The following is a 25922-nucleotide window of genomic DNA, read 5'->3' on the forward strand; positions in this document are numbered from 1 at the left end:
TGTATTTATTTATTCAGTGATCGACCTCAATAACAAGTAACTTGCTGAAATTTATCAAAACGTCATAACGAGCAAAGAAATCCATGCAGCATCAAGGTAATTATTTTTGAATAGTCCCACATTACTCTACATACAATCATACCAATTTATATACGTCCTACATGTAGCAAGCTAGATGAAGGATGGATGGATTAAGTTGTACGAAGGATTCATGGATTGGTACGTTAACTAACTGGAAAAGGAACCTGAATTTCTGAAAATATTCACAGTTTCTCAAAAAATGTTTGTGTTTTCCAGAATTGTTTGAATTTTTAACAATTTTCTTTAGTAAAATGTTCTCAAATTCATAATAATTTTTGTGTTTAAAAAGCACATTTTGTAAAATTGTCCTGAATGTTGAAAACATCTTTCAGTTTTCAAAAACTGTTCACAAAATTTTAAAATATCGAAGTCTATATAAAAGTTTTATGTTTTCAAAAAATATTTGTGAAATTAAAAAATGTTCCTATTTCAAATTTTGTTCATATTTTCTGAACAATGAATGGAATTTTCAGAAAAACTGTTCACATCTTTAAAATCTGTTCAGGATTTCAACAATTATTCATGTGTCCAAGAATATTTGGTTATTCGTAAAAAATATTGTTTTTCAAAAAGGTAAAAAATCAAAAATTATTTGAAATCTGATGCTGGAGTATGTTCTTAAATATTGGCGCTAGCCATTGGTTAGCAGGACGTGTTTGTTTGAGTGGTCGGCAGTACTTAGTCAAGTCTTTCAGGTCATGAGTTCAATCCTTCAACTCGTCTTTTTTTTGTATTTTTACTCGCGCCTTACAAAGACAAGTCTTTCGGTGCCTGGGCCTTTCACAGCCCACGCAACTTAGCCAACCCAACTACCTGGGAAACAAGGCAAAACATATTTTAAATAGTCTCACATTGCTATACTTTACATGCAGTTGTACCAATTTATATGCGTGTGTGCGAAACTACATGTAGTAAGCAGGATGAAGGATGGACAGACTAGTACATGAGCTAGCTGGAAAAGACCCTGAATTTCTTTTAAAAAAGAAAAGAAAACCCGACTAAGTGAGCTAGATACATGAAAAAGAGAAGACCCGCCTCTTCCATATTATGGAACTTCGTGCCTTCAATCCCCATGGGAAAACGGATTGCATAACTTGCGGGCATTCTCTGACATGTGATGACCTAACAAAACCCAAGACCTAAATGTTCAAACATCATACCTTAATTCTTCTCGATCAGTAAACGGAACAATAGCGGATTGATTACTTCAGACGTGGCTATACACTTAATATATAGCTGTATACCTGGGATTTGATAACATACTCAAGCTTTAAGACGAGGGCATAAGTTGTTTCTCGTACCCGTGCTAATGTGGAAAAGAAACAGCTGACCGATCAGGTGTACCTCTGTTTTTCAGTTATGGACGGTCACAATGCTGCAGACAATGGCAAGCTAAAAAACCAAAAGACTATAATCTATTTGAAGTTGGTCATAATACAGAACTTGAAATATGTCCTGGTGATCATGCAAATGCAGAGAGTAATACATATGTTGATCATGTGTTTTGCTCGGAACAAGAAACAATACCGGATAAGGACTTACTCATCTATATCATCATCATCGTCTGTAGATCATCCGTTGTTTGCATACTGCACCTGCATCTTCTTTCCACCAAGCACCCAAATTACTTTCACTGCCAAACACATCAATCAGTGACATGACAAATTTACCAAAACATCATAACGAGCAAGGAAATCCACGCAGCATCAAGATCCAGACGAGATGAGCACAATGCAGACGGATCAAATTGACATGTAAAGACTGAATGGAAGGCGAAACAGTTCAGTTTTCAGATTCCGTTCAGCAACAACCCCGGATCGATAAGCGATACTAACGACAACCATGAACGATTACATACAGGACGCAATTCGGAAACATGACAGGCTCCCTCCGATCCTATGCAGCCAAGGCTCGCTACTCCTCATCCGCGGCGGCGGTCTCCTCGGCGTTGGCGGTGTCCTCGGTGGCGGTGGTCTCCTCGGCAGTCTTCTTGGGGGACTTGGCGGTGGTCTTCTTCTTCTTGGTGGTCTTGGTGGACTTGGAGTCCTTGTCGGCTTTCTTGGCGGTCTTCTTGGGGAGCAGCACGGGGTTGATGTTGGGCAGCACGCCGCCGTGGGCGATGGTGACGCCGGCGAGCAGCTTGCCGATCTCCTCGTCGTTGCGGATCGCGAGCAGCAGGTGGCGAGGGATGATGCGCGTCTTCTTGTTGTCCACGGCCGCGTTGCCGGCCAGCTCCAGGACCTGCAGACGCGCAACCAAAAACGAAATCGGTCATCTGGTGAGGCGAGCACGAGAGGAACATGGCCGGAGCCGGACAAGGCATACGCTCGAGGGCGGGGAAGATCGACGGCTTACCTCGGCGGCGAGATACTCGAGGACGGCGGCGAGGTAGACGGGGGCGCCCGACCCGATGCGCTGCGCATAGCGGCCCTGCTTGAGGTAGCGCCCGATGCGGCCGACCGGGAACTGGAGCCCGGCCTTGACGGATCGCGTCACGGCCTTCTTCCTCTGGCCCTTCCACCTGGCCATCTTCCCCTTCTTCTTCTCTCCGGCGACGTGGGCAGGAGGGTTTGGCGGCGGCGGCGGCGGCGCTGGATCGGATTGCTCTCGCTGCTTCGATTGGTGGATTGGATGGGCGGTGAGGGGCGCGGGTTTTATAGGCGGGGCGCGATCTGTGGGAGGGTCTAATCCACCAATCAGAACGCACGGATATTTTCCCTTTTTTTTTTAGCATCAGTACAGACACAAGCGCTCATATACACGCGCATACACTCATCCCTATGAACACACACACGCACACCCCTACCCCTATGAGCACCTCCGAAAGACTGAGCCGGCATATCATCTTGAGATTTACGAAGCCACCGTAGGCGCCTCGTCGTCGACGGGAACGTCTCCTCCCACTGAAAGCGCATCGCCGGAAATTCTGAAATAAATCCAGGAATAATGCGAGCACCAGGATTTGAACCCTGGTGGGTTGGGGATACCACTGTCCACCTAACCAACTCAACCACAGGTTGATTCGCATATTTCCTCTTTTCTTGTTTCTTCTTTTCACCGTTTTTCGCCCTGCGAAGTTCGAAATTTGGGGAACCGGGAGAATGGATAAACATAGAGCGGTGGGCCGTATTCATTTACAGCTTGTTTGGCACTTTCGATCTCATTTCATTGGGTTGCAAATGAAATGAAATGAAATCCCATTTCTGTAAACCTCCTTTGGCACCCAGCTAGGTTTTCATTTTAATTGATGGAAATGGATGAAAACTCATTCTTACGAGGATTTCATTTGGTGGCATTTTGATTGCAATTCAAATTTTCTTGTCTGGCTGTCAGCGATTTGTGTAATGCATATGTCATATGTTCTTTGGCTCCTATTTCGAATTGTAATCATAAACGATCAGCATGCACATCTCAATATGTACATTCAGCACATTTACAATATAAAAAGGATAATTAACCAAAAATAATTGTGCATATTTTCAACTATCGATATTAAAATGATCTAGCGCATCATCTTCACACATTCAAATATGTCAAACATAATCATATAAAATGCAGATCGGAATAGTGTCAAGATCTTTGAAAGACCATTAAAGGGTTAAACTTGCGTTCATTGAAAACCAGTATCTTCAAAGGTTCATACTTTGTATTAAGCATGGCATGGAGGGTAAAAGACTAAAACTTGTCATTCCAAATGCATTAGGAAAATATATGTTTGAATCCAAAGAAGAGGCTTGAACTTGCAACTGGATCTTGGTTTGAACTTGGGGCTTATTTGTTGCCCTGGAAATATCATAGCAAGCATGTAAGCAAACTTACTAAAGTAGTTATAAATATAAAGCTTCTAAAACACCATCTTAATTTAGTAATTGGCACAATTGCAAAGCCATATATTTTTTCTATACAATAAGCTATAATACACCAAGATCAGCAAAACTGACTTGATGTCTAAATACAAAATTCATGTCTTGCTGCACTACCACAACTTACAAAGCCAAAACGATAAGACCTTGGTTCAGACAAGCTACAAAGTTCATGTCTTGCAATAGGGAATTCGGGGACAGAAATAGCACTACTTTTAGCCATGACATTACAGAGCAAGGTGTAAGACCTTCTGATCACTCACGCAACACATCAACATATGGTTTGGATATTCCTCTCTATTTCTATTGTACAAAACACACATGTATTTCTCCTTATCCTATATACCTAAGAAGTTCACCCCCACTAACCTATTTATCTTAACATGCAACATGTCCACATCAGCAATTTAGCCACGACAGCCATGCTTGACCCACCTGAGGCAAGACCAGACCGCCTCCTCAGGGTCAACTGAACCACCAAAGCTGTAGTAACGCAACAAGATAATCTGGTCACCCAAACGTCTCATGACCCATCGTTTCCTCTTCGGCTTCTGTATGTAGTAACAGATGATCACATCCCAGATGGATCTTCAGTTTCGCTTCCTTTATCTCCCCGCTTCCCACATCATCTCACGGAGCTGCAGCCACCAAAACCACGTGCGACCTCATAATCAGGCAGATCAAGCTCGATGCTCCTCCACCGTGGTGCACTTCGACGGAAACATCGCACGCCTGCAGCGCTCCCATGGCGCCCCACATCTGGTTCGATCGCCCGTCGATGTCCTCCGTCCGCCGTCTGCATTGGCTTCACCCGCCGGCGGCTGCCCGTCACACCCCACCCGGAGACGGCGTGGCACCACCAGCAACTTTGCCGCCGCCCATTGTACAGCCCTCAGCCCGTACTCCTTTGGCTCCGGTCTGGAGTGCGACCAGCCGGTTGGAACGACATGCTTTTGGAGATGAAGAAGAGGGGCTATTTGCACCAGGGATCTGGTCGCCTCTGCCAAACTTACTTTCTTACCCATGTGCAAACTAAACTCTATAATAATGGGTATTATATTCGTTGATGTTTCAGATCTGCCCTATACTTTGCTGAGTACATTTTACTCACTTTTGTGTTTCCTTTCTTGGTTTTATTTAATTTTCATGTACCCAGACACACGTGTCTATACTATATTCACTACTCCTGCCTTGCCTTCAAAGGTGTAGAGAATTTCACTCATGAGAGGTTAACTGATCCCTTTTATGTTAATCCCCGATTAAATCCCCTAATTAACCTTGATGTGCTGTTATTTTTCTTATTCCTTAATATTTTTCCACTCTTGCAGAAGTTACATGCTGACATTTTGCTTTGGCATGCTTCGATCCTTGCACTGTCTTAGGTTCTTCGTGATTCCTCCATGGATTCATTCCTAACCCTCCTCCACTATTTTGCCACTTCAACAGGAAGTTATCCTACAGGATGCGTAGTTGGTTGCAGGTAAAATAAGATTACGACATCACCTCCCCCCCTCCCCCCCGCGTGCGGCGGCGCCGCGCCGCACCGGGGCCTCCCCGCTGGCCCCCCTCTCCTCCCCGCCAAGCCTCCCTCTCCTCCCGCTGCCGCCGCCAAGGGCATCGCAGGCTAAGCCCGCGGGCCGCAGCGGCGGCGGCGGCAATCTTCCTCGGCCGGCGATCGGATCTGGGTGGCGACGACCCACTCCGGCCGATCCAAGGGCGATGGCGCAGGCCGGTGGCGACCAGGGTTGTCGTGCTGGTGGCGGCGACGAAGAGATCACGTCAGCGGTTAGGGTGTCCGATCTGGATCCCATTCGGATTTGGATGGTGGTTCCTCGAGCCGTCGTGCGCATCCTTTGTTCCGGCGCAGCAAGCGGCCTCTGTACTAGGCACGTGACACGAGGACGTCGGGGGCTCCGGCCCTTGGCGTGGAGGTGGTGACCATCTTCTTCGCCGGAGGTGGTCGGCTAGATGGTTGTGGATTCTCGCATCCAGTCCCGGCATACAGTGGGGAGACGGGGCTGCCGGTGAAAACCGTGCTATGACTCGGGTCATGGCGGGCGATGGCGGCGTTTTTGCGTCGTTATCTTGTTGAAGACATCGCCTCTGCAACTTCTGTCGACTTACTTGCGCTGCTCTGGGTGAAAACCTTGATCCGGAGTTTCCGGATCGGACGATGGCGATGCTTTTGGGGTGTCGTTTTCCCTCATGGGGGCATCATTTTTTGAGCAGCAGCTGGATGCAGGATCAGAGGACGGATTATTTGGTGGAGCGGTGCGGCATCTCACTCATTGATGGCGGCGGGTCTCGGCGGCATGGCGCTGTGGTGACTCTGCGTCCGACGCACAGAGATGGACTCGCGCAGGAGGGTGACGCGGTCTGGCGTCGTGGTGGCGTCGACGGCAGCTAGACCGAGCAACGTAGATGCAGCAGTACAGCTCTGAAGATGGATTGGTGGCAGGTGGCTGCAGCGGCCTCAGACCCGGCAGGCGACCTGGTTGAGGAGTGCGCTGGACTAGTAGGTGACGCGTACCCGACAGGCATCCTGGATGGGACCTCAGGTCTTAGATGTTAGGTTTGGCTGCGAGGTCTGTTTGGTGCTAGGCCAGACTATCAGCATCCCTTTATCTCTTGGATAGGAGTAGCGACACTTTTGTTGCCTAGACGGTTGCTTCAGTCTTACTGTTGTATGACTTTGTAAGGTTTTGTGTGAATAATTAATAAAGTGGCTGCATGCATCGTCCAGATGTAGAGGCCGGGGGTCCTCCTCCATTTCAAAAAAGAAAGAAAGAGGTGTTTGATGGATTCATCCCGATCACAATAACTACATCTTGTAGATCCAGTCCAGTTGCGTTTTGCCAAGTTGTCCTTAATTAAAAATGACTTGTTTGTGTACAAACCACATAAACACTTTAACTCTCAAAGGTACTTTGACATGCCAAACATGTTTCGAACTAGGAATAGAGATAGAGTTGATAACATCCAGATACATGGATTTAACCGTAAACTCTCCATTCCTAGTTAGCTTCCAGCACAACTTATCGGGTCGTTGAGAAGCTGAACATCCATCAGTCGTCTCACAAGATGGAGCCAAGCTTCCCAACAGTTTTCGGCTAGCGTTCTCCTGAAGTGAACATTGAGAGGTGTGAACTGTACTACTGTCGCAATGGATGCATCTCTCCGTTAAACAATGCTATAGAGAGAAGGATATTGAAGCGCGATGGGTGAGTCCTCTAGCCATGTATCCTCCAAGAAACTTGTAGAGGTACCGTTATCGACAATAAATTTTGTCCTATTAAAAAATCTGATTTAACTCTTATCAGTCCTTTCCAGAAAGGCGAATCCGTCGGCCTCACTGTCACCTGGGACAAAATTTTGGAATGAAGGTACTTATTACGTAAAATATGTGCCCATGTGGCCTTCGTCTCTACAGATAGCTTATACAACCATTTGCTGAGGAAACATCTGTTCTTCACCTCAGGATTTTCGATACCTAGACCTCCTTGGTCTTTCGGTCGACAAATAATATCCCATTTAGCGAGTCTGTATTTTCTCTTCAGATCATCACTCTGCCAGAAGAAGCGGGATCGATAGAAATCTAGTCTTTTCCGAACTCCAACTAGTACCTCGAAAAAAGACAATGGAAAAATGGGCATACTCTTGAGAACCGAATTAATGAGGATTAATCGGCCCCCGTATGACATCAGCTTGCCCTTCCAGCAGCTAAGTTTCTTCTCAAATCGATCCTCAATTCACTTCCATTCTCTGTTTGTTAGCTTACGATGATGAATTGGTATACTCAAATACGTGAAAGGTAAAGCCCCCAATTCGCACCCGAACAATTGTTTATACGCCTCTTGCTCCTCATTGGCTCTTCCAAAACAGAACAATTTGCTTTTGTGGAAATTAATCTTTAACCCGGCCAATTGTTCAAATAAGCATAACAGCGGCTTCATGTTTCTCGCTTTTGCCAAGTCATGCTCCATGAAGATGATAGTATCATCCGCGTACTGTAGGACAGACACACCTCCATCAACTAGATGAGGTACTAGGCCACCTACTTGACCAGCATCCTTAGCCCTTCCTATTAGAATCGTCAACATGTCGACTACAATGTTGAACAGAATAGGTGACATCGGATCTCCTTGTCTCAGGCCCTTATGAGTTTGAAAGTAGTGACCTATGTCGTCATTCACTTTAATTCCAACACTCCCTTTTTGTGTGAAAAGTTCTACCTGGTGCCGCCAGGCTGGATCAAAACCTTTCATATGCAAGGCCTGTTGAAGAAATGGCCATTTGACTTTATTGTACGCTTTTTCGAAATACACTTTGAAAACAACCATGTCTAGTTTTTCGTGTGAATTTTATGGAGCGTTTCATGAAGGACCACAACCCCTTCTAGGATGTTTCTGTCCGGCATGAAAGCAGTTTGGGAGGCTGCACCACAGAGTGCGCGATCTGCGTGAGTCTACTAGTCCCTACCTTGGTGAAAATTTGAAAACTTACGTTTAGAAGACAGATTGGCCTGAACTGCTCAATTCTCACAACCACTGTTTTCTTAGGAAGCAAAGTTATTGTTCCAAAATTCAAATGAAACAATTGAAGTTGTCCAGAGAATAAATCATGGAACATCGGTATCAATTCCCCTTTAATAATATGCCAGCATTTTTTATAAAACCCCGCCGGAAAATCATCCGGCCCCGGAGCTTTATTATTCTTCATCTGTGAAATAGCTTCAAACAGCTCTTTCTCCGAAAATGGGGCGGTTAATAAAGCGTTCTCTTCTGCAGCAAGTTGAGGGACATCCTCAATTCTCGACTCATCTAAGGAGACGAAATTATCCTCCGGAGGCCCAAAAAGCTGCTTGTAGTAGTTGGTTATGTATAATTTTAGGTTTTCCTGTCCTAAAATCGTCCCCTCATCTTGCTCAAGCCGAAAGATTTTTTTTCTTTCTATGCTTGTCATTGGCGATCATATTAAAGAATTAAGTGTTGGCGTCCCCTTGAACAACTTTGCGAACCTTAGCCCGCAATGCCCATTTCAATTCCTCCTCTCGCAGGAGTTCTTTCAATCTCATCTCTGCGTCAACTTTAGTTACCATGACTAAGATAATCTCCTATGAGCTGCCGACCAGCTCTTCATCGGAGACCAGCAATGGCAAAGGGAAGCCGTCGCCGGCACCGCACCTTGCTGACGGCGACGGCGGCATAGTGTTTCGGGTGCGTATGTGGGCTATATCTATATACTTTATACCAAGCCTACAAATTCGATCTAGGTTTTACTCACTTGCCTACCAATTGTTAATGACCGTGTTCATGTGAGTTTATACTTCCATCAAATCCATGCTTGACGATGTGCTTGCATGCAGCACCTGACGGTCAGTGTGATCATGTTTCCATCCTTCTGCATCTCGGCCGGCAATGTATGGACGGACGCAGGCAATCATTGGTGCAACATGATCACCGCCATCGTCTTCCTCTACTCCACGGTCATGATCCACCTTCTGCTCATGAGACGTCGGGATCAGAAGAAGATACGGGAGCTCGAATCGTGCGAGTGATTATTATTAGCACACCCAGGGATTGTGTATGTACCGATCGATTCTTGGCACCTAATAATTCACCAATATATTCTATTTTGCTAGGCAACATATGTTCTGACCCTTTAATTGCTTCGTGCAGTTGACATCAGTGTTGACGGCGGTCGCGACCGTGATCATGTTAATCTCCTTGGGTGTCGCCCTCTTCGTCTCTCGCCCCGCTTGGTCCGACCTGGCCTCCATTGCTCTGATGCTCTTGGCAAGCATGGGGTTGACGTTTCTTTCGCTCAAACTTGAGGAATATGAGAGGAAAAAGAAGCTTAAGGAAAAACATGAAAATGCCTCTGATCTCGTCTAGTTCCAGTGTAATTGTATGTAAAATACAACTGCTTACTTTGGTTTATTTTAGTAAGTATATAAACTCAACAAAAGCTCACAGAAGAAGAAGATCCCATGTCATGGTACTTTTGAGGGTTTTTTTTTTTTTTGAGGAACCGGCAGAAGCACCATCTACTTGAGAGAAAGAGATGAACCAAATTAACAAAGAGTTGCACGTTTTGCGGGGAAACATGGGCGAAACCAAACACTACACAACTATATGGTAAATTTAGGTGGTGTTTGGTTCTTTACTCCTAGGACTTTTTCTAGTCCCAACTAAAAAGTCCCTAGTCCCTAAAAAGTCCCTCTCTGTTTATTTTCAGAGACTAAAAAGTCCCTAGTTCCTTGCTAGAGGTCATTAAATGACCATGTTGCCTCTAGTATATAGAAAAATAACAATCAAAGAACATCATGGGGTGGCGGGCCAATGGGTGCATGAAGGGGCATTGTTGGAAAAGTCTCAAAAAGACTCTGCTTGAGAGTCTTCTTCATTTAGTCCCAAATGCCTAGTTTAGTCCCTAAAAAGTTCCTCCCGTTTGGTAAAAAAGTCTCTAAGAAAGACTTTTTCTACTCCCTACACAAAAAAGTCCCTAAAAACAAACACCTCCTTAACCGATGCGAATGGCCGGCACGGCACATGCAAGCGACATCTGCCCCCACTCCATCTGTATGGGCATTAAACATGATCGAGATCATGTTGGAAATATAGAAGGGCCATGTCTCCCCACTAATTTAAATTATATATAAACCAGTTGTAGAGATTGCAATGGTTAACCAAAATACTCGAGACTCTTATGAAATGAGATTGAACGTCGAGGTCATGCCTCTCCACCTATTTCCATGGTGGAATCCAGTGGAGATTATAGCCGAAAAATACTCAAAATCAAAGTAGCATATATGTCACAGGATCTTCTATAAGCTTTTGTTGGGTTTATACTTACTAAAACAAACCAAACTATACCGTTGTATTTTTAGATACCATTACTCTGGAACTATACGAGATCTGTGTTCAAAAAAAACTATACGAGATCTGAGGCATCTTCACATTTTCCCTTAGGAATCTTCTTCCTCTCAATTTCCTCAATTTTGAGCAAAAGAAATGTCGACCCCGTGGATAACGCTGGTCGTAACGGAAAGTATCATATACTAGTATCATGCATATGATACTAGTGTATGATACTACATCCGTAGTGCATAGTATCATATGTTAGTATCATAGATGACTTCATTTATTAGCATGCATGACACATAATAGCACAACATTTAATATGATACGGTATCATGATATGATACTCAACCTTCTCTTTTTTCATTTAATTCTATGTCACCTCATTAAATTTACCTAGTTGACATGCATGATACTATCTATGATACTCCCATTACAACTAGCCTAAGGAGACCATGAGAGCAATGAACGCCAGGTCAGACCAGGCGGGGCGAAAGACGAAGAGCACGACCCCAAGGGATAATAACATCCCCATCGCAGCAACCGTCAACACTGATGCCATCTGCATGCAAGAAACAATTAATAATCCATGAAAGAATATAATGACAACGTGTTGAATAGCAAAACAAATTTAGTGATGTTAATTAGGTGCCATGAATTAATGCATCAATCGATACATACACAATCTGTGGGTGTGCTGATAGCAATCACTTGGCATGATTCAAGTTCGCTCTTCTTGTTCCGATGCCAGCATTTGATCAGCAGCAGATGGATCATGACCATGGAGTAGAGGAAGACGATGGCGGTGATGATCACGTTGTACCAATGATGCCCCGCGTCCTATACATGTGCGGCCGAGATCACGAAGAATGCAGACATGCTCAAACTAACCAGCACGTGCTGCAGAATTAACAAATTGATGGAAGTACAAACTCACATGAGAACATTCATTAATAAATTATTAGCCTTGGCACGTAATGTAAATAACACTATGGTATAGCTAGCGCATGTACGCACCCGAACAACACTGTCGCCGCCGTCGTCATCAAGGTGCGCCGCCGTCGACGGCTGCCCTCTGCCATTCGTGGCCTCCGTTGAACTGCTGCTCAGCGGCTCGTATAAGCTTTTCTTCGTCATGGTAACTAACAAACTCTTCCTGCGGGGAATCGAGGAGGGGGAGTAGCTAGGTCGTGGTCGTGACAACCTCTTATATATAACTCTGGCGATGTTGCGCCGGATCGAAACTCAAAGTCGTCACTGGTTATGAGTCTATCTTGAGTTGCTAACAAACTCTTGTCTCTTGTTTGTTTAGAGAACCAAACTCTTATCTCCGATGCTAGACTTTGACCGCGTACGTACGACCATCTTTCTGGTGTGGCTGATAGCAGCCCAGTTTACAAGCAAAAGTTCAAAGCCCGGTAGTTGGCTGAAGTTACAGTTGAAGAGATCGCTAAAACGGCCTGGCAAAAGGCTAATCATCGGGGCTTGTGTAATCTATCTATTATTATATATAAAAAGTATTTGACCGGTTAATTAGAAAAAGTTAATTATGTAAGAAATTACCACAAAACTTAGAAAGATCCAACCGTTATTTCTTCTTTTTTTTTGAACTGATCCAACCGTTATTTCAATAGACTAAAAAACAGCAGCCATTAGATAATATTTAAGTGGAAAAAATTAAAGTATTTGATGGGTTAACCAGAATTAGATAATACTAGCACATATGCCCGTGCGTTGCAACGGGAGAAAAAAATCTTGCATGCCCTTAACTCAATAACCATATCTCAAGACTTCCAAATGTGACGTCATATATTTCAACACGGCACCACACCCCTGCCGCCTCTTATACTTCTTCCGCCCTTATTGATAGTTGCCGCATTGTCCACTTGGTCATACCACGTCCGAAAGTTGTCAATCTTGGGGCGATCAACTTGGCCACTGCACGACACACCTGTCATTGAAGTGTACCAATGCAAGGGGACGTTTAAAATTTTAGAAACTATAATCTCATCAAGTTGGCGTAAGGGCCGCCCTGCGCAATCTACTCCTCGCACCTGGTCCATGGATCATCCCGCATAAGGATTGACAACAATTAGTAGCGGGGAAACACTACCAAACACTTCCATACTTTTTTGGGATATATAAGACATGCACCTTCTATGAAGACAATTTATTTTGTATATACCTAAAGACAATTGTCTTGTTTTCTACTTGCATGTATAAATCTTCGCCATATACTTCACAGGCGATCTAGGTATATATGCTTCCCGCGTGTGTGCTAACCTATGTACATAATGTTAGTCCAGCAGTGTGCAATCCTATTTAGACTATGGATGGTGTTCACTTCGTTTCTAACTTTATGTCGTAGTAGTTATTACTATGCTTCCCGCGAGTGTGCTAACACGTGTAAATATGTTAGTCCAAAAATGTCGTATCCAATTTGGACTATGGATGGTGTTCGTTTCCTCTCCGGCTTTTATGTCGGCTAGTAGTTAGTACCACTCTACCAGTCTGTGAAGGACACAAATAAACACCAAATCCAACTTCAGTTAACAACGATCATCGGCAAAACCTCTTCATGTTTAGTTATTTTCCAAGTCAATTAAAAAAAGATCAACACCACTCACGCTTTTCTATCTTGAGCCTTTCAACCTGGCACGTACGTGCATGGCAAGTTTGAATTATTCACATCCTCTTCTCTTAGTCTCTCCAGCTATTTTTCATCCATTGATCAGGGTAACAGAGGCAACGTGAATCAACATGCATATCCACCGTCCTTAAATTATTCACGTCCTCATGAATTGTTTAATAGCCCATATTATATATAGAAAGTTAATTATCCTCTCTTTCCAGCAGCCCATATTTATCGTCTCTTTCCTTCCTTAGCTTAGCCACCTCTATCCTTTCTTAGCTTAGCGTCTATATATATATATATATATATATATATATATATTTCCTTCATTAGCCTCTCTTCCTTCCATGAGCTCTTCTCTGTCATAATCCTCTTCCTGATACCGAAGGAACTGAGAGACGTATATAAGTTGGGTATATTGTATGTAAGGGGGCGAGGTGGGATAATTTAACAACGCAATCAACTTTGATTCGTACACACAACAGGGGCTAGTTCACTGGCCACAACATTGTTTGCTATCCTGGAGGTTGTGAGTTCGATACCTTCACCAGCAAATAAAATAGGATTGTGGGTCCAATTGTCAACAACTTCAGGGATTTTTTTGCAAAAACGCCGCAACGGTGAATCCGGCAAAATCAATCCGTGCTTTATTATTAGAGAAAGATTTACGTGAAAAAAATTACAGTATTTGACGGGTTAACCAGAAAAGGTTAATTATGCTAGAAATTACCGCAAAAATTAGAAAGATCCAACCGTTAATTCAATAGACTAAAAAACGGCAGACATTAGATAATATTTAAGTGGAAAAAATTACCCACCTTTGCCATTAGATAATAATTGTATTAAAATTAAAAATGAGGCAAACTTTATTTCACATATATCTACGCGAGTTTCGTGTGGGTAATCAATATGCAGATATTGACCATGATATATAAAACAACAATAGAGAATAGTGCTGTCCTTTTCTCTTCTTCTAATTATAAACTAATCGGTTGATTTACTGAATGTACCCTCACTATAGTCGCCAAAATCATCAGTTCGCCATTAGTTGTTTTGTATAATGTGTGTGAGTGGCCTCCAACAGGATTTGTAGTATCTGTCTCAAGTATTGTATATTCAACAGGCTGGCGTCATTCATATCGGCCTACATGTGCATAGAATACAAGGAAAGTCAACACTAGCAGATCAAATCTCAGGTAGCAGATCAAAACTTCGTATTTTGCCAAGTTCATTTAGTCGGGATCTCGTCAAACTTATGTATCTACTGAGTTTGGTCCAAACTTGCACTCGGCATTGAGATGAAACTTGGCAAACTTGATATTTTGCCTAGTACCCGCGAAACAAGACTGGGAGAATGGAAGAAACTCGGCAGTCTCTCAAGTTCACCGAGTTTAAAGTCTGGCAGGTAGGCCCCATGGAGGAGCCGACGACTGCGATAGCACCGATTTACCTGGTTATTATGCTCTTGATGAGCGCATCCTACCGTGTGTGGGGGTTATGGCCCCCTTGAACCCTTTATCTAGCTTTCAACTTTTCTACAGAGGCTAACATTGGTACCAAAATTTGCTACAAAAACTCTCACAGTGTGTGACGACATCTGAGGATAAAATTCGCATAGGGGATTATGTCCACGAGGATTAATCATACAAAGGTGGGCCAGTGCCAAAGGTGTTAGTCCGAAAATAGAGCCACTTGCGACGCCACCACACGAAACTCTAGTTTGGCTTGCCATAAGTCTAGCTCATCCATCAGGTCTGGAATCTATAGATATGCTGGCTCTACTCCAGGGTCGACTCCACCAGCGACCTTACTGGACTAGATTTACATTAGCTACAGGACTTGTTACTTCTAAACTCCTGGGACGCATCAAGTTTACATGTTAATGAGGTTTCGGGGTATGCATACGAAACTTATAATGGGCGGTTGGACGCAGCTCTGCATGGTTAAATCTTTCGAAAAGTTGTGTCCATGGTTACAAAGCGACTTGGAAATTTATAATGTCTGGCATAGAACAACTTCAACTAATAACTAATATTTGCTCAATCGTGTATGTAACATTGAGTGTCTCTTTTGGGGGGAATGCGAGCAAGACGAGGACACAGGTTAACAATGACTCGTAAGCAGGTGTTTAGGATCACTTGTTGGTCAAATAGTTGCGCCCCCTTGTGCTTAGGAATTATCTTATCTTGTTCTAGTATTCGTAGGACTAGTTGGCCTACATTACTTAGCTGCTTGCTGCAACCTCACCATTTAACCATATCCTGCCCATAAGTGATCTAGTCTTACTACCTTTTGTAATGTTATTGTTGAGTCTCAATGACTCACCGATACCAGAACAACAATAGGTGCAGGTGCGGGTAAAGTTTTTCTCTAAGGCGAGAGCATGAACGTTCTACGTGGAGTTTTTTTCATTCTTGTTCGATGATGATCATTAGGATGGTATCTTGGTTGGGATCCTAGGAATAGCAGGATGGATGTTGCTTATTTCTCTTGCCTCCTAGGCATATTTTCTTATTGTCCTTACTTGGACCCGTGCCTTACTAGGAAAGCTTGGGTGAGCCAATGTGGTCAGAAGCGGGCTTGGGAGCGGTTCAGAGACCCATACAAACATGCGTTGTATGTCTTTCACAGACTGAACAGCACAGTCGGCACGTATACGGGAGGTTTGAGGGTCGCGTGACAAGTTATGCTCCAGCATGTTTGGCAACTAATTAAGCCCTCTACCCGTCTACCTTTGCCTCCATTGCTTTGCATTAAACTAATTTGGTCAAATGTGGGTACTACATTTTGATTTCGATCAACATCGTGAATATCGTGCAGTGATACTACATGTTATTATGAAACATCTATTATTGGCTGCCGCAGTTGATTTCTTTTTCTTATCCTGCGAGTCCGTATAGTGAGAGCATATTCACCTAGGATATCCCATCCCGTCCCGTCCCATCCCGTGTACGTACGGCCTTCCAAATAGCGACTAGTCAACTTTTCCGTACAAAAAGAATAAAAACTGGTCAATGGGATTACGTACACACTACACATACTCCCCTCCCCTCCCCTGTTTTCGTTCTTTCGCTGGTTCTTCCACCCCCCTCGACCGCGCGCCATTGCCGGGAGAGCAAGAAACTCAGTTGGAAGGATCGATCAACCGATATAGCTGGGTACATGGAGGAAGCAGCAGCCGGCTCCGGCGAGGAGGAGGTGTACTGCGCGGTGGGGAAGGAGCAGTGGAACTGGAAGGCGAACCTGCGGTGGGTGCTGGCCAACTTCCCCGGCCGCCGCCTCGTGCTCGCCCACGTCCACCGCCCGCCGCACCGCATCAACATGAGTAAGCCTGCTTAACTACTTCTCTGCTTAATTATGTCCCAAACACTCTCTGATCCGGCGGGATGGACGACGAGCTGTAGTGGGGGCGTGGGTGCCGGTGAGCCAGGTGGGGGCGGCCATGGTGGCCGCGTGCAGGAAGTGGGAGGAGGACGAGGCCAGCGAGGCCCTCGACCAGCTCGTCCGCATGTGCAAGATCCAGCGGGTTCGTTCCTGAATCCTATCCTTGGTTTGTTCACTAGTCGTTGTCATCAGCAGCAAATTATTGCTGGCTCAACTCATTGAACTATCGAGTGCAATAATTACAGGTCCACGCGCGCAAGGTCATCGTGTCCGGCGACGACCTGGCGGGCGGCCTGGTGCAGCTCGTCGCCGACCATGCCGTCGCCGAGCTCGTCATGGGCGCCGCCGCCGACCGGGCCTACTCGAGGTATGTATGTGTGGTTGCCGAGGGCTCAGACGTCACAGTCGGCCTGCCTCTTGCCTGTGGACAATGTGATGGATGCTACGTTGTTGTCAGGAAGATGCGGGCGCCCAAGTCCAAGAAGGCGGCGACCGTGCAGCTCAAGGCCAACCCCTCTTGCAGGATCTGGTTCGTCTGCAAAGGCAAGCTCATCTGCACGAGGTATATCACATTCTCCATGGATGTTGTGCCGTCCTTTATCCGATGATGCTGATTGTTGACACGTACAGAGAGGCCAGTGAAGAGGGGCTGGTAAGCAGAGGAGAGCCATCCACGGCGAGCACCAGCCCACGCCCAACCGCCTCCGACTGCTCGACATCGGCATCCTCGTCGCACCGCCACGGCGATGGCGCCGCCGAGCGGCTCGGCATCCACAATGACTCGGTACGTGCAAGAACAATGTGGCGAGAGTTGATAGGGGTCGGGATCATCCATTGTGTCGGTACGATAAATAGTCTCTGGGTGGTGAACCGTGCGTTCGATATGACAATGTCAGGGTGACGCCGGCGAGATGGACGATGCGTTGGCGGAGAAGCTCAAGGCCGAAGGGACTCGCCGGGCACCTGTAGCTGCGGTGGAATCTGTGCCCGTGACAGATGGTGATCAAGCTGTAGGTGTCTTGCGGTTCGGTTTGCCGGAGCTGGAGGAGGCGACAGGCCGTTTCGACGAGTCCTCCAGGATCGGCAATGCCGGCATTGGCCGCGCCGGCGTGTACAGAGGGAGCCTGCGCGGCATGAACGTCGCCGTCAGGGTCATCTCCCCCGATGCCGCCGTCGGCGAGGCGCGGTTCGCTCGCGAGGCGGACGCCATCAGCCGGGTGAGGCACCCAGGCCTCGTGGCGCTCATCGGCGCGTGCCCGGAGGCGCGCGCCGTGGTGCACGAGCTCGTGCCGGGCGGTAGCCTGGAGGACCGCCTAGCTCAAGGAGGCGACGGGACGCCGCCGCTGCCGTGGAGAGCGCGGTGCGCTGTGGCGTACCAGGTATGCTCTGTTCTGGCATTCCTTCACTCGTCAGCGAAGACAGTGCACGGCGACGTCCGCCCGGCGACCATCCTCCTGCTCGATGACGACGAGGAGGAGCACCTCCTCACCGGCAGCAAGCTCGCCGGCCTCGGCATGCGTGGGCTCGTGTCGGAGCAGCGGCGGGCCGGCCGCGAAGCGCTGGCGTACGTGGACCCGCGGTACCTCGCGACGGGGGAGCCGACCCCGCAGTGGGACGTGCACGCCCTGGGCCTGGTGCTCCTCCGGCTGGTCGCGGGCATGACAGCGCGCGCGGCAAAGAAGGCGGCTCGGGAGGCCGCCGCCGACGGGCGCAGGGGCTGGAGCGAGGTGGTGGCCGCGAGCGCGGGAGGGTGGCCGTTGGAGCTGGCCACCGAGGTCGCGCTCCTCGGCCTGCGATGCTGCGCCGTGAGCGACGGCCGAGAGCCGTGTCGCCCGGCCGGTGAGCTGCTCGAGGAGGCGCTTACCGTGCTGAAGGCAGCGATGGACGCCGCACCGGGCAGGACGTGGACGTCATCACTGTTATCGTCGTCGGAGACGGGGGCGTCCCACGGCGGCGGATCAGAGTGCCACCAGCAGCAGCAGCGGGTCCACAAGGTAGTTGATGCAGCGGCACAATGATTTTTTAGTCGTCGGAGTCAAATACTCCATGTAATTTACGAGTGTGGAAAACATTCATTGTTTGGAGACGGGAATGGGAAAATATCTGGTCCTCGAGGAGCATCTATCTAAGCTCATGCGCTGCCGTGCGAGCTCGCCCGTTGGATCTCAGATCCAAGGGCTCTGCCAACCGTTGAGGTGGTGATGTCGCTCTGCGTGGCATTGAGCCGGCGATGTACGATTCCACTCCTCTCAGCTGGAGGAGGCGACAGGCCAAACGTTGTAAATATAAGGTCATCTTCAATGTTGACCCGCAAATTTGCTCCGGCGTCTGTCAACATATAGGGGACCAGTTCATGGACATTGATATTGAAGGCCGCCATACAACATTGTCCGCATGCATTTCATGCCGCATTTGAACTAACCGGATGAAATTCATGCGAACCGGCCGATATTCATCAAATTTGAGTAGAAAATAGGAGGAATCATCTATACATAGCATGCAAATAAGTCTAGTACAGGAATGCCTCAAATTTAACGAGATTAACCAGATGTCCAACAAGTTTTTCATCAATGTATCATGTTGTCCTACACATACTGCTCCTTCAGCTTCATTCAACAGTGTGTGTATATAAATGACCGTCCCTCTGTCATGTGGTACATCACGATAGCACTTGCGGGCTACATAATGTGTAGACCAATATTGAGTGAATGAATGATTTAAACAAGTTGAGCAAGAGGCAAAACTTACGATCTCCTCATCTACCGCGTGCAATTGCCACCTTGCCTCCAACAGACCAACCACATGACAAAACTTGGTGATGCTGGTCTGCATAGGTACCAGCGATACAATAACGACATCACATTGCGTTCTTGAATAATGTGCATGTCCTAGGGCGCAATGTGTTTCAGTGTGTGAAACGATTCATGTAGTTGCTGGCAGAAGGTCCCCCCCCTCCCTCCTCTGCTCCCGCCTAAGAAATATACGGATACGGCCAACCATGCATTGCACAACATCTCATCCTCCATGGCCGAGTACCCCGCCATCCTTCGTACTCTTAAAAAACGACATGGCATCCAAAATTAAGCTAAATGACATTTGATCGAACACCTGTCGGGCGTGGTGTCCTCCATGGAGATCATCGACAGAGGGGCGGAGTGTTCCTGGGTACAAACGACTCCAAGGTGGACAGCACCGTCATAATGGTGAGTGGGCGTCTGTGCTAGTCTGGACGTTCGGCAATGTAGTCGGTCTATGTTAAGAGAAAGTTTGAACATTTGAGATATGTCAATGTGTCTTTAATCTGGTGAGAGAATGCCATGAAATGTGCCTATTTTGGAAATTTTAGTTCGTATGTAGTTTTCTATTTGGGTTTTAATTTATGTTAATGCTTACTAGCAAAAGGGCCCGTGCGTTGCAATGAAAGGAAAAATCATAATCTTCAACAGTCATGACAACATTTTGCTGCATCACCGATAACATTTTGACAAACATTTTGTTCAATTTCATTAATATTTTTAGTACACAATTTTTTTTAAAAAGACATGAATATTTTTATGAAACCATGAACAATTTCAAATTCACGAACATTTTTTCAATTATTGCGAACATTGTTTTTTAATGTTCTGAACATTGTTCTGAATTGCCGAACATTTTTTGAGTCAACAAAGATTTTTTTGAAATTTTCAAATTTGCGAACATATTTTTAATTATTGCGATCATTGTTTTGAAACTTTTGAACATTGTTATGAATCGCCGAACATTTTTTGATTCAATGAAGATTTTTCGAATGCATGCAATTTTTATAAAACTTGTGAAAATTTTGTTTAAATCGGCGAAAATTCTTAGAATAGCTGCTCAAATTTTGAAATGATTAATTTTTTTAAAATTCATGAATATTTTTTGTTTAATGATTTTTTTAAATGCATGAACCTTTTTTAATTTCTTGTTCATGTTTTTAATGTTTTCGAAATTTTGTTAACATTTTCAAAACTTGTTCACGTTTTAAAAATTGTTCATTTTTTCCAATTCCATTCACTTTTTCAAAAGTTGTGTTTTATAATTTTGTTCATGTTCGATCACTTTTTCAGAAAAGCAATTGATGTTTTTAATATTTTTCTAGAATTTCAAAACTTGATCACAATTTCAAACACTGTTTTTTTTGCAATTTTTTCGTATTTGTTTTTCCAGTTTCCAAAAATTGTTGAAAATTTTCGTTTTTTTAATCTGCCGCTGCATTTGGTTTATAAATGTTCGCGCTGTGCATTAATTGCTTATTGGCAGTAGCCCAAGTGGTAAGCATCATTGTGTGTCCATCAAGGTGTTGTGAGTTCGATTCCTAAAGGAGCACATTTTTTTGGAATTTTCGGCTCGTATTGTGCCAGTGAATGGACCGGCCCATTAAGATTGTGGCCTGCGCTCTGGTTGTTTGATGGGCCAGACGTTTTTCATGGTGGGGACCGGCCCATTAAGATTGTGGCCTGTGCTCTAGTTGTTTGATGGGCCAGATGTTTTTCGTGGTGGGCCTGAAGCTAACTCGTCTCAGCCGAGTGACGAACTAATGGGAGCAACTAGTTAACGAGCGCTCCTCAAATGGACTGGAAGCGGCTTTGGAAAACGACGGTCCCTGTTAAAATCAGGGTCTTTTTGTGGAGATTCGTCAATCTATCCCAACGGAAGATGTCAGATTGCATCGGAATATGACCACAAGCAGCTCGTGTGCCATTTGTGGAACTCCGGACTCTTGGAAGCATAGTTTGATTGAGTGTACTGCTGCCCGGTGTGTTTGGTCATTGATGGATCAGGAGCTAATTGATGATCTGCGAAGTAATACTGAAAATGATGCAAAGAAGTGGTTATTCACTATGATCGGAAAACTTTCTCATGACAAGTTCACCAAAGTAGCAGTTACCTTTTGGGCCATATGGTGGGTGAGACGGAAGCTGATCCACGAAGGGTTGCATCAAAGCCCTTTATCCACTTACATGTTCATCACTCATTTCTTATCAGAGTTGGATGTGGAAAAGAATTCAATACCGTCCCGTGTTAACATCCCAGTTACTGCTGCACCAAGGAAATGGATTCCGGCCACTGGTGATACTGCTAAGATCAATGTTGACGCCGTTGTTTTCCGTGGAGTAGGTGCAGCTGCCGCAGTTTGTAGGAACAATAACGGGCACTACTTGAGGTCTTCGGTGCTTGTTACTAGAGGATTGGTTGATCCGCCAACTTTGGAAGCTATGGCGTGCAGAGAAGGATTGTCGCTAGCAAAAGACCTGGGGCTCCAGAACATCGTGATTGCGTCCGACTGTCAAGAGGTGGTGAAGCATATCAAAGCGAAGTCAGGTGGAAACTATGGTGCAGTTGTAAAAGAGATTATTTCATGGCATTCTTCTTTTACTTCTTGCTATTTTAAGTTTGAATCTAGAGTCTCGAATTTTGATCCTCATAAACTAGCTAGGCATGCTGTAAAATTAGATCATGGTCGCCATATTTGGTTGGGGCAACCACATGATACTTCTGTAATACCAGTAGCAATACCAACTTATGAATAAAGCCTAGTTTGTTGCTAAAAAAAAGTTAACGAGCGCTCCTTCGGGGGCCTCGCAACTATCAGCGCCACTTGGCACGCTCTCAGTCATTCGTCACGTGTCGCGCTCTGGACGCTCCCTTCGGATTTTTTTTTATTTTTCCGCACGCGTTTTCGGCTTTTTAAACGGTTTTTTTGGTTTTTCGACGTTTTGGTTTTCCCCCAGTCTTTCTTAGCTTTTCGATCAAAAAAATGTAAAAAAAAAATTCGCGAAAAAACGCGTTTTCTTCCTTTCGCAAAAGTCAAGGTTTTTCTTCCGCGAGAGGCACGGTTGTGCTTTATCGAGAGTCACGGCCGTGCCTTTCGGAAAAGAAAAAAAAACATGTTTTCTATTTTTTTTCTTTCACGAGAGTCACAGCCGTGCCTCTCGGAAAGGGAAAAACAAAACGTGTTTTCTATTTTTTTTCCTTTTGTGTGAGTCATGGTTTTGCTTCCGCGAGAGGCACGGTTGTGCTTACGCGAAAGTCACGGTCATGCCTCTCGGAAAGGGGAAAAAATACGTGTTTTCTATTTTTTTTTCTTTCGTGAGAGTCACGGTTTTGCTTTCGCGAGAGTCACGGCCGTGCCTCTCGGAAACGAAAAAAAAACGTGTTTTTTGTTTTTTTCCTTCCATGAGAGTCACGGTTATGTTTCTACGAGAGGCACGGTTGTGATTTCGCGAGAGGCACGGGCGTGCCTCTTTCGGAAAGGGAAAAAAACCATGCTACCGGTTCGGTTTTTTCGCCCGGTTGTTTTCGTCCGTTTTTTCGTGAAAAAAATAGTTCGTCAAAACCTATCAACATGGGATCTAGTTTTGAAGATCTCGACGCGAGAAATCCAATGATGAAAACGGTTCGAGATTTGGACGCACGGTTGAAGAGATAAAACGTTTTGAATAAACGGATCTGTGAAAAAAGGGAAAACTCCCATGTTGCGACAAGTGGCGCGTTGCATGTGCGCCATTTGTCATGACCTGAGAAAGTGGAGTGTTCTTTGCAACGAGTACTCCTTAATTAATGATTTCGCGAACGAATACATCGACTTGTAAAGAAAAGCAAATGAACGAACAGATCGAGGCGTGCAGACGAGGTAGGAAGCCTTTTTTCGTGCAGACAACGTACGAAGCCTCTTTTTATTATAAAAAAAGTGGAGAAACAATGCTTTTTTAATATTAGGTAAAGATAAAGATAAAAATAAAAATAAAGATAAAGATTTATGTTTTGGCCATAACTAGCAAATGTGCCTGTGCATTGCAACGGGAGAAACAAATGCTTGCACGCCCCACCCATCTTGCAACGGGAGAAACAAATGCTTGCACGTCCCACCCATCCATGTTGTCAATTCTAATCTTTGCTGCCGTCACAAACGATGACCAAGCTATCCATCTATTCAACAATGGTGGGTGGTCAGTTATACAAAACATTTGTAATAATGTGACCAGTTGATGAAATTCCAGTTTTCACGCAAAACCTGAAACCTTTGCAAGCGCAAAATGTGATCTCTACGCTAGATATGCGATTGACAAAGAGAGGGAGATGGGGTTCCTTGTATCAGATAAGTTGTCCATAGCCATCCATGATGCTGACCTCTATCTTAATGGTGACAGCCCGGACGGGCGGAGCTCCGGCTGTAGTTGAAACAGGTGTTTGTCTCTAGCTCCTACACCACGGTTTTTTTGATGTTCAACGTGATAGAGCCGGACCATAGACACCTGCAATTTTTTGTATGTGCATCATCTTTTTTATGGGATATTATATGTGTTATATCAATGCACAAAAAAAACTACAAACTATATTAAAAGTGAATTGTTTTTTGCAGCATATTAAAAGTGAATAGTTAGTGTGTACATTTGCTCGAGTAGTGGTTTGAGAATTAACATAATCATAACATAATTTTTTAGTCAGCACAATACGAGAAAATCATGTATCGTCGGGACACACTATGCTGATTCGAATCCTTCCGCACAAGTCCTCGCCTTCATTAATTAATTTAATTAATTCACTAATTTAATGAAGGCGTCCTCATGCATGTTCCAGGAATCCCTCTCCATCTTCCATTAATTAATAGACCCCCTTAATTAACTCTAATCAGCTTGGTGGCTTGGGGGTACCCAATTTAAGAGAGTTTAACATGGCTTTGTTAGCCTCTTGGGCTAAAAGATACTTCATGAATCAGGATAAAGATTGGGTGAGATTGATAGATTATAAATATAAAACTAATAAACCTAATTTGTTGTGGGCTAAACAAGATGTGGGTTCGCCCTTTTGGAAAGGGGTTACCTGGCCCTTTGAAGGCATAAGACCTTTTTTAGATGGAATTTGGATAATGGTGATAAGTCAGCTTCTGGGATAACACCTGGGTGAGGGATTCTTCCCTGAAAACTCAATTTTTGGGGGTTTATGAGATTTGTCAACAACAACAATGTGTAGTGTCTGAGGTGTGGGATCGTACCAACCTAAAGCTCACCTTTAGTAGATGTGTAGATGCTGAATTTATGAAAAAATGGCGCGACCTGATTCGGGTCATCTCTACCAAACAACTCACCAATGAGGAGGATCACCCTGTTTGGCTGTTGGAACCATTAGGGATCTACTCGATCAGATCCTTTTACAACATGATTAACTGGGGTGGGGTCTCTACCCCACTTTGGAAAAAATTCTGAAAAATTGTTGTACCAAACATATACTTGGTCTTTGTGTGGTTGGCTTTTAATAATAAAGTTCTCACCTGAGACAACCTAAACAAGAGGAGGGTGGTAGAGAATTTAAACTGCTTATTTTGTAATGAGAATGAATCAGTTCATCACCTGTTCTTTGAGTGTGTGGTGGCCAAACAGATCTGGATTGATGTTGTTGAAGTTTTTGGATTCAATATTCCTAAAAATATGATTGAGTTATCTTCATTCTGGGAAATAAACAACAAGAAAACTGTTATTAACATTGCTTGTGTTGCTGCCATTTGGGGCATTTGGATTATGCATAATGATATTTGTTTTCAGGGCATATCATGGACAAGCACTCGTGCGATCTTGGAGAGGATCAACTTTTCTCGACACCAGTGGAAGATTCTCTGCGGAGGCGATCAATCAGTGCTGCTACGACACTGCCTCCAGCTTCTGGACCGTTGAAGAGGCGAGTTGCTCAGAATCGCTTGGGTTGGGAACTGAGAGCGTGTGCAAAGAGGACCCGGGGTGGAAACATGCTGAAAGCTCATTCGGGATGATCTCGCGAGCAAGCTGATGGTTGTTCTATTCTCTGAGGAACATTCTGTATTGCTTGGCTGGTGGTTTCGGTGTTTGCCCTGCGTGGCACTAGACTCTCGCTTAGCAGTTTCTTGTTTCAGTTTTTCGGGCTAGCGCTTTAAGATGTAGAGTTGCATTTCTATTCTCTGGTCGGCCACTTCCTGTAGACCCGATTGCTTGTAACAGTCACCGTGACTTGCTTTCTCCGTTTTCTATAAAAGTGGGGTGGGGGAAAACCCCTTTTGATAAAAAAAATTGAGAAAAAATTCAAAATATAAGGTGTATTGTGTTACAC

General features: G+C 45.0%; 3 protein-coding genes across 4 annotated transcripts; 1 reads left to right on the forward strand and 2 right to left on the reverse strand.

Annotated features, from left to right (window-relative positions):
- Positions 1–1847: 1847 nt before the first annotated feature.
- On the reverse strand, positions 1848–2695 carry LOC123147000 (histone H2A.1-like). The gene is made up of 2 exons (XM_044566256.1): positions 2437–2695; positions 1848–2322 (listed from the first exon to the last, which is right to left on the reverse strand). Exons 1-2 carry the CDS (start codon positions 2608–2610, stop codon positions 1996–1998), a joined length of 501 nt encoding a protein of 166 aa, XP_044422191.1. The 5' UTR covers positions 2611–2695; the 3' UTR covers positions 1848–1995.
- Positions 2696–11217: 8522 nt separating this feature from the next.
- LOC123148715 (uncharacterized) lies at positions 11218–11959 on the reverse strand. Of its 2 annotated transcripts, none has more exons than XR_006474091.1 (3): positions 11822–11959; positions 11486–11704; positions 11218–11366 (listed from the first exon to the last, which is right to left on the reverse strand). XR_006474091.1 is itself a non-coding variant. In XM_044568205.1 (3 exons), exons 1-3 carry the CDS (start codon positions 11939–11941, stop codon positions 11244–11246), a joined length of 402 nt encoding a protein of 133 aa, XP_044424140.1. In that variant the 5' UTR covers positions 11942–11959; the 3' UTR covers positions 11218–11243. The 2 variants fall into 2 exon arrangements, 1 of the variants encoding a protein (XP_044424140.1); XM_044568205.1 differs by having other exon boundaries at positions 11486–11644.
- Positions 11960–16468: 4509 nt separating this feature from the next.
- LOC123147001 (U-box domain-containing protein 33) lies at positions 16469–19186 on the forward strand. Its single transcript, XM_044566257.1, has 6 exons — positions 16469–16761; positions 16841–16962; positions 17066–17187; positions 17278–17382; positions 17451–17604; positions 17717–19186. Exons 1-6 carry the CDS (start codon positions 16599–16601, stop codon positions 18836–18838), a joined length of 1788 nt encoding a protein of 595 aa, XP_044422192.1. The 5' UTR covers positions 16469–16598; the 3' UTR covers positions 18839–19186.
- Positions 19187–25922: the final 6736 nt, after the last annotated feature.

The sequence above is a fragment of the Triticum aestivum genome, chromosome 7A (assembly GCF_018294505.1).
Source record: "Triticum aestivum cultivar Chinese Spring chromosome 7A, IWGSC CS RefSeq v2.1, whole genome shotgun sequence".
In the NCBI taxonomy this organism is placed as follows: Eukaryota; Viridiplantae; Streptophyta; class Magnoliopsida; order Poales; family Poaceae; genus Triticum; species Triticum aestivum.